At 45.7% G+C, this 9,367-nt stretch overlaps 1 protein-coding gene across 6 annotated transcripts in view; it reads right to left on the minus strand.

Annotated features, from left to right (window-relative positions):
- The window catches only part of MEIS2 (Meis homeobox 2), a 212,309-nt gene extending 205,669 nt beyond the window's left edge, over positions 1-6,640 (minus strand). The window contains exons 1-6 of one of the 6 annotated variants that reach the window (XM_075613229.1): positions 5,683-6,640; positions 4,649-4,878; positions 3,278-3,419; positions 2,740-2,790; positions 2,070-2,120; positions 234-383 (exon numbers count right to left, since the gene is read on the minus strand). In XM_075613229.1, coding sequence (XP_075469344.1) covers positions 234-383; positions 2,070-2,120; positions 2,740-2,790; positions 3,278-3,419; positions 4,649-4,878; positions 5,683-5,694 — 636 coding nt within the window. In that variant the 5' untranslated portion in view covers positions 5,695-6,640. Of the gene's footprint in view, positions 1-233; positions 384-2,069; positions 2,121-2,739; positions 2,791-3,277; positions 3,420-4,648; positions 4,879-5,193; positions 5,481-5,682 lie in introns of those variants that run through there. The other 5 variants (XM_075613231.1, XM_075613230.1, XM_075613232.1 and 2 more) reach the window with 5 other exon arrangements.
- Positions 6,641-9,367: the final 2,727 nt, after the last annotated feature.

The raw sequence follows: 9,367 nt of genomic DNA on the forward strand, positions 1-9,367 counted from the left end.
CAGCACCGGGTCTCTCCCATGTAACATACATGTTCAGCGAGAGGAATCTCCCATGTAACATACATGATCAGCTAGGGGTCTCTCCCATGTCCCATACATGATCAGCTAGGGGTTTCTCCCACATCACATACATGTTTAGTTTTGGATATCTCACATGTCACTCACATGATCAGCTAGGGGTATCTCCCACATCACATACATGTTTAGTTGTGGATATCTCACATGTCACTCACATGGTCAGCGAGGTTGGTGGAGGATCCGGACAGTTCTTCGTGGTCAGATTTGGAGCTGCCGTCCCTCTCATCAATCACTAAATCTATCGGCATTTTCCCTTTCAAACAGCTGATGTATCGATGGCAAAAATTATCACACAATTCATGGACCTGGAAGGAGAGGGCCGGTGAGGGGGTTACAGGGGGCTACTTAGTGCTGGTGTAAGAAGAGGAACAGTCTTCCAAGAGTCACTATAATTAAGGGGCATAATAGTTGCAGGCAAGGAAACAATAAAGAAATTGTAGCTGGAAATATTATTCTCCCGAGACCAGGGCAGCAACAAGTAGGAAAGAGAGAGGGGGAGAGGGGAAGAGAGCAGGAGAGGAGAGGGGAAGAGAGAAGGGGAAGAGAGAAGGAGGGGGGAAGAGAGAAGGAGAGGAGAGAGGAACAGAGAGGAGAGGGAAGCGAGAAGGGGAAGAGAGAAGGAGAGGAGAGGGAAAAAGAGAGGAGAGGGAAGCGAGAAGGGGAGGAGAGGGGAAGAGAGAAGGAGAGGAGAGGGGAAGCGAGAAGGGGAAGAGAGAAGGAGAGGAGAGGGGAAGAGAGAAGGAGAGGAGAGGGGAAGAGAGAAGGAGAGGAGAGGGGAAGAGAGAAGGAGAGGAGAGGGGAAGAGAGAAGGAGAGGAGAGGGGAAGAGAGAAGGGGAAGAGAGAAGGAGAGGAGAGGGGAAGAGAGAAGGAGAGGAGAGGGGAAGAGAGAAGGAGAGGAGAGGGGAAGAGAGAAGGAGAGGAGAGGGGAAGAGAGAAGGAGAGGAGAGGGGAAGAGAGAAGGAGAGGAGAGGGGAAGAGAGGAGAGCTGCTGCCTGGACAGGACAATCCGATGTAGGATCATTTCCTCCCGGGACATGTGGGCATCACAATCCGTTGAGGGAAATGATAAACCGGTTGTAGGGCTGCACGGGATTGTTACCCAGGAGAAATTCGTATCACGGGTGAATTTACACCGGTGGCGAAAAGTTTCCCGGCGGCGCAATCCGGCGGCGTTATAAACTGTGCGCTCTGAGCGGGGATTATAATAATTCGCATTAATGATGAATACCATTAATAACAGCGCAGATTACACACCAAGAAAATAAACTCGTAACTACATTACTACATCTGCGGAAATTGCCATACAACACTATATATATATATAAATATATATTTATATTTATATATATATATATATATATATATATATATATATATATATATATATATATATATATATATATATATATAATATATAATATATATATAATATGTGTATAAAATATAATATATATATATATATATATATAATATGTGTATAAAATATAATATGTGTATAAAATATAATATGTGTTATTTCTTTATTATATATATATGAAACACATATGTGTGTGTGTGTCTATAACTTGTTTTGTGTGTATATATATATATAAAACACACACACACACACATATATATATATATATATATAAAACACACACACACACACACACACACATATATATATATATATATATATATATATATATATATATATATATATATGTTTAATACAGTTTCCATTATATATACATAATATTATATTCAATTTCATAAACATAAATATACATATATATATATATATATATATATATAGTTAATCATATTATCTTAGCCAGGAACAGGCAAATCTAAAAAGCCGTTTCCTGTAAATTCTGCAGATTAAAATACATTTCTTAGAGAAACAACTTTACATTAAAATAAAATAACAATGAACTGAGAATTTGTATGCATCCGATAAAAATGTCAATCACAGAGAAGTGCAAGAAAAAGGGATAAAAGTATTATTTACCTTTTCTAATTCCAAAAGATGAAACCGCAATACTTGAATTGCCTGGATCATCTGCAGAATGCAAGGGGAGCCCAGTTTATTTTAGGACAGAGACAGGCCTACCCCTCATGTCCTGATCTCAGTTCTGTGCACAGACCCTGTCAGGAGGAATACTAATTATCCCGGATTTTAGCTTATTCTTTGGTCACGGTTCACTAATTTTGATCAACTGTAATCCTGGCACTTGATTTCACGAGATTTATATGAGGGGGTCCTGATTAATGTCCCTGATTAATGCCCCTGATTAATGCCCCTGTTCTCTGCCTGCCTGCTTATTCTGGGACATTTATAATCTAAGGGAACAAACAGCCCCACAAGGAAGGAAATGCAGAGCGCCAAGTACATTGTAGGGAGCCGAAACTTTCACATTTGCTTCGAAATAGGGATTTGATCTCGTTTCACATTGAAATGCTGTAAATTAGCAGACTCTCTACAAACCCAAAATCTGAGGCTTACCTTACTTTCTATTTCTTCCTCTTATTTCCCTCTTTTAACCAATTTTTTTCCCTTTGCTCTAAAACAATAAAATGCCTCCGTTTTTGTGCAGTTTTGCACAATACAAGGTCCCCCTCCTAGCCGCCCGGAATGACCACTCTACACAGGAATAATTCGGATATAATCCAAATCTCACCAAATTATCCAACTCGGGGTTCGAAGAAAAAAGAGGTTTCTCTGCTCGGACCTGGGGAAGAAAAGAAAGAAATCAGGCAAAAGGCTGCAGAAAATCAACACATTTCTCCGGGGTTTGTGTCCGATATGAAATGAATCATTATTCTACTTGGTATTCGGAAATAATAAATAAATTAAAATAAAATGTCCAAAAAAAAACCCCTGAGAAAGTATGAGAAGTATCTGTATTTACAGTCTGTATTCTGTATATAACGCTCTCACACCGTTGTATTTTATTAAGGGATATATGTGAGGAGTCCCCTGCACTCCAGGAATATTCAGCTATATTTATTATAATGATAGAATTGAGATATTGAGATTTATGAATGAATAGTAACACCCCATCAATAAACCAGGGGGGGTGGGATGGGTGCTAAAACTATACACAATATACACAGACATCTATACACACACAGACTGGGCGATTTACCCCGTGGTGGCTGGCAGGGCTTCGGGGTGCAAGTATTGGGGTGAGGGGCACAATGAGAGAGAGGTGAGACCTGTTTGGCGAACACTGCAATGTCTTCATTGAAGGAGTCAGAGGAACACACGTCCCCTCCCGCGACTCCCGGCTCCCGGGGCGTGCACGTCGCCAGCTCACATTTCTCAAAAACCAGGGCTAGGAGAGGGAAGAGGGGGTGTCTGTGGGACCCCCCGAAAAGGGGAACAAGAGGGGAAAATGCGATCAACACGTGGGGGGCAGAGCGAGAGCACAACCCCATCCCAAACCTGCAGCTAAAGCCTGCGCTAAACTCCCCGAGCAACTGCACAAAACACACAATATCGCGACATGCACACGACTTTGCATCTGACAGATACTTCGCACCGATGTATATCCTTGCACACCAACGAAAAAAAAAAAGAATAAAAACATTTGGACATGGCTGAGATTATTTTTGGGAGGACACGGTCAGCCAAACCCGGATTTATTTATTCTGCCCATTGCACTATATTGGATAATTTATAGCAACATTATATTTTAATATTTAGACACATATAATAATATAAATACTAGTTTTCTTACCAAAGTGCCTCTGCAAATACAGTATCATTTCTAAGCATGTGTCTCCTGGATGATAAATAAACAATGGGTGCCTCGGATATACCGCGGTGACTGGGTTCGGATAGCAGCAGCCTTTAATCCTCTTTATTTGCTCGTATAATCTTTAATTGCCTGGTATTAGGGGTTCTCTCAGTAATGATGTTACTTTGTTACTGTGCCGTGTTTCTGGGTACTGGGTTTTCCAGAGGCCTGGGTTCTGGTTCTGTAACTTTCTCTGGGGAGCCTCATTCACAGGCAAACCTACACCCTACAAACCCTACAAATCCCCTCTCTGCCCCCCTCCTGCAAACCTACACCCTACAACCCTACAAATCCCCTCTCTGTCCCCCTCCTGCAAACCTACACCCTACAACCCTACAAATCCCCTCTCTGTCCCCCTCCTGCAAACCTACACCCTACAAACCCTACAAATCCCCTCTCTGTCCCCCTCCTGCAAACCTACACCCTACAAACCCTACAAACCCCCTCTCTGTCCCCCTCCTGCAGACCTGACCTTCCTGCCTTTCCCTGCTGTTTTTAGCAGCCCTGTTGTGATGTTAAAGATGTCTCATCTCCTCCCTCACTTCTCTTATTTAATTCCACTTTCTAAACAGCCGCATTTAGCGCCCACATTTAGGGCATTTAGCGCCCACATTTAGGGCATTTAGGGTTTAACCCGTGTTCATTTGTCTGCAATTAACAACCCGTTTTCCTTTCTCTTCCCGGGTGTTTAGTGGCATGTGTGTGTTTACATGGGCATATCCTACACAAATAACAGGCAGCTGGTGTAAATAGCATGCTACCCCCCTTACTCTCAAAAAGTACCTACCCATAAATGGCATCTTTGTCCCGCTTTAGGGCATCATTCACAGCAGATCCCATGCTCGTGGGCATGACATTGGGGTGGGGGGCATGAGTTCCATAGTGCTGGCTGGCATGGAGGGGGGGTCCATGGTTTAAGTGGTGTACCTGTGGGATTGGCCGAGGGGCATGGGGGTCCCCATACATAGAGGTTGGCACCCCCACTCCGTCCATGCCATAGTGCGGTAACTCATCGTACTGCCAGGGAAAGAAAAGAGGAATTTAGGGAAAAATACAGAAAGTGCAGGAAACATTAAAGGAACAGAGCGGGGAGAACTAAGCACATCCAGAGGAAACAAGGCGAGGAGAGTTAAAAAGCAGGAGGTTTCCAAAGGCCTGGGCAATAAAAATCAAATCAAATAAATATAACCCGGCAGAGAAAATATTTCAAATAAAATGAAGTAAAATCAGAGTAAAATTAAAAAATCCCGCGTGGGCAGCAAAAAAAAAAAAACCCCTGAAAGTGGGCAAATCATATAAAAATAAACAGTTCCAAAGAGGAGAAGAAGTTACCAGGAACATTGATGTGTGGGCGATTTCTTTACTGCTCATCCAAAAAATACAACCCCCCAAAAAAAAGATTAAAAATGTGTGAGATCCTCAGAGAGAAAAGAGACAAGAAAAAATGTAACAACCGAGATGTGTGGAGAGAGGAGCTGGATGTGAGCAGGGAGAGTGGGGAAAGCCAAGCAAAGAGACTGACATGAACTCAGACAGCAGCAAGAGAGGGACTGACTACAGGGAGAGAGAGAGAGAGTGAGAGAGAGAGGGGGAGAGAGAGAGAGGCGAGAGAGAGGAGAGGAAGATAGAGGAGAGAGAGGAAGATAGAGGAGAGGGGGTGAGAGATATAGAGAGGGGGAGATATAGAGAGAGGAGACACAACACACAGACCTCTCATATCCACTCTTTATTATTACATACATGTACACTGATCCCTACATCTTATGTGCACCCCCACCCCATGCAGGATAACCTGCTGCCTCTGTGCGCATTTAAACCTACCCTTTGCGCCATCAATAAACTCCTGGACGGTCCGTCCTATTAAATATCCTCAGCCCCTTTACAAAGTGACCCACTCCTCTGTCCTTGTCCTCGGGAGGGTGAGGTGGGGGGATGGGGGGGTGAGGGGGGGGGGGGAGTGAGGGGACACAACAAAATGTTTCTTCTGCAATCCAGGAATGATTCTTCAATCCGGCACCAAAAACAGATACCACACAAACAGCCCAAGTGCAGGAGAACAGCCGGCAGCAGCGGAGCGCAGTCCCCTTCAGTGCTTTCTTCTGTATTTATTTTTTTGTTAGTGGTAATTGTATCTCTTCCTTGTGTTCCTCTCTCACGTAAAATAATAATTATGATTGTTATTAATTGTCAGGTCTTCAAAGTGGAGGTTAGAGCCGGCCCTGCTATGAGCCACATGGAGCCAAACTGGGGACTCTCGTGGCTTTCTGCCACTTCAGATGTCAATCAAAGGCAGAGCATGTCAAGGTGGTGACTGAGGGATGGTGGCAGGAGAGGAGGAGGAGGAGGAGGAGGAGGAGGAGGAAGCTGATGGTGATAGTGATGAAGACACAAGTGAGCAGCAGATCTTCCAGCCCCTTCCCACTCTCTGTTTCGCTTCTATCTGTCTGTAACTCCTCCTGACAGGTCCCTACAGATCTGTCTGTTTATGGGGTTTTGTTCCCCCCAGTGACACGTGAGAAGGAGACGGAACTATAGATCCAAAAGAAACCAGCAGATAAAAAAATCAAATAAATACAAAATATGTATATTTTAGTAACCAAGAAAAAAAAGTGGGGGGAAGGAGGGGGGGGGGGTTAAAAAAAAGAGCAAAGTGCTTGGGTGCGCGGGGAGAGAGGCGCTGCTGGGGCTGCCTGTCTGGCAGATGAGTGAGTGCTGGCAGCCTGGCTGCGCCTTATAGGAGAGGCTCAGTTTGCTGAGCTGATCGGCGGGAGAATGGAAATGACGGGACCCGGAAGTAGAGGAGGCAGCCAGAGCCAGTCCTATGACACAGGCACATGGAGGGAGGCAGAGACTGAGCAATGCAATCAGGAGTGCTGCTGCACGGGCAGGGGAGGGGAGGGAGGCAGGCAGGGGAGGGAGGCAGGCAGGGGAGGGAGGGAGGCAGGGAGGGGAGGGAGGCAGGGGGGGGGAGGCAGGCAGGGGAGGCTACATCTTCGCACTACAAAGCCTCTCTCCATCCAGCACATCCACTTCACCATCAGCACATTGGTCTTATATTCCCAAATACCACCCTGTGCCCACCGGAGAGCCCTAATCACAGGACCCACACTCTGATCCCAAATACCACCCTATGCCCACAGGAGAGCCCTAATTACATGACCCACACTCTGATCCCAAATACCACCCTGTGCCCACCGGAGAGCCCTAATTACATGACCCACACTCTGATCCCAAATACCACCCTGTGCCCACCGGAGAGCCCTAATCACATGTCCCACACTCTCATCCCACATACCACCCTGTGCCCACAGGAGAGCCCTAATCACAGGACCCACACTCTGATCCCAAATACCACCCTAAGCCTACAGGAGAGCCCTAATTACATGACCCACACTCTGATCCCACATACCACACTGTGCCCAGAGGAGAGCCCTAATCACAGGACCCACACTCTGATCCCAAACACCACCCTGTGCCCAGAGGAGAGCCCTAATCACAGGACCCACACTCTGATCCCAAACACCACCCTGTGCCCACAGGAGAGCCCTAATCACAGGACCTCCACTCTGATCCCAAACACCACCCTGTGCCCACAGGAGACTCCTGTGGATCATTCCTAACCTGGAAGGCACCCCCCCCTGCCCGTAACACGATTACTAAGTATTCTCATGCTCATGTACAGGGAGGAGGATCAGGTATAAGAATATCTCATTCTAATTCGCAGTGGGTCCTGCAGGCTAAACCCCACGCGCCGCCTGCAATCCCACAGGAAGCGTCCCCACCAGAGCTGGGCAGAGAAGGGGATATATGGGTAAGCAGCGGTGCCAGCGCACGTTGTGTGTGCACTGTCCACTCGTGATCACAACGTGGGATACCATAGGAGGCAGCTCGGGGACTTTTCCACGCCTGGTGTGGCTATTTTTGTGCTTGGTTGATGTGAGTCAGGGATCATGTCCTGTCACCTTATTAACGCGTGGAAGTTGTCACATTCACGCAGAGTGGGGTGATTGTCCTGAGTGTGGTTGAGCCATGATTAGGGCTGTTTCTGTCACTTCGGGAGTCCCAGCCCTGGTGCTGACTTGATAAGCGCCCTTGTGGTTTTGGGATGTGTGCATAGGTATTAGCGCTGTAATACCTTCTAATGGCACTGCTAATTCTGCTAATTACACCACGACTATTTAGTGAATGAAGTAAAAAGCAGCCCCCCCCCCCCCTCCCTCAGCACCAAATGAACTTTTCCAGAAGCAAAGAAAAGAAAGTAAAAGAACTTGGGGGGGGGGAGGAGAGTGACCTCTCCTTTCTGTTACTCGCCCAATCCCTTTGCTGGGAGTGAAACCTGCTTTAGACCTCAGAACAGTCAATTACCACAAGTCCTGGAGACCATCAATCATGGGCCATGCCTGAAGTTTTAAAGGGGGGTGGGGGTCTGTGTTTGGTCTCTTTAAAGCCCCCATCTCTGTAATCAATGCCGGCCTCGCAGTTCCCTCTTTCTACAGTATAAAAGAATTAAGAACCGAACTAAACCTTCTTTAACATGTGGACCCAAGAATGGAATTAATCGTTTTTATTTGTTAGGGATATATTGACTTTTAATTAGCTGTAAAATGTGTTTTAGGCGTAAACATACACGTCAAAGTGACTGAAATGAAGGAATAAATACTCACACATATAGAGATACATAATGAAAAGCCTTGACATGGTCAGGATAGGTTGGGGGAGTGCAGTGCATGTGCTGTGCAAAGTTTCAAGGCAATTGGTGTATGTCGTGGCACATTTATCCACATTAAGCATTTTAGTCTGTCCCCATACATAGTGTACACATGGACATGTGAAGGTGTGAGTGTGCTCATGAACATGCATCCCCCACAGAATAACTAGGTTTCAGGGTCAGTAACCCCAGCTCCAAATCCTGGAAGATTGAGTATCTGTGATCACCAAGGACAATTAACCATTTTTATGCTGGGGGAGAGGGGGGGGGGCTGAAACGCTTTGCTGACCCCCCCCCCCCCCCCCCCGCCCTGCAGTACTTGGGGGGTTAAGATCAGCTTCATTAAATGAAACTTCCATAACATAGATGTCTGGGGGGAAATCACGATGACAGAGAGAGAGGGAGATAGTGTGGAAGGGAGATAGTGTGGAAGAGTATGTCAAGCAGCAGTGGGCATTTGTTCCCCTGCGCAGTGAGCCCAGAGATCCGGCTCTCATGTGGGGCACATCGGGGGGCTGGGGCACATCGGGGGGCTGGGGCACGAGCAGCACATAGCGCCAGTTGCATGAGAAGAATTCTGCAGGGAGCAGCTCAGGGAGAATTACCAGTTTTTCCAGAGGACTTTCAATTTAGAACCATAACTTAAACAAGGGTTTCAAATGCAAGGTGAGTACATTAAACATGAACGCACACACACACACACACACACACACATATATATATATATATATATATATATGTATATATATATATATATATGTATATATATATATATATATATATATATATATCACACAC

This window comes from Ascaphus truei, chromosome 9 (assembly GCF_040206685.1).
Source record: "Ascaphus truei isolate aAscTru1 chromosome 9, aAscTru1.hap1, whole genome shotgun sequence".
NCBI lineage: Eukaryota > Metazoa > Chordata > Amphibia > Anura > Ascaphidae > Ascaphus > Ascaphus truei.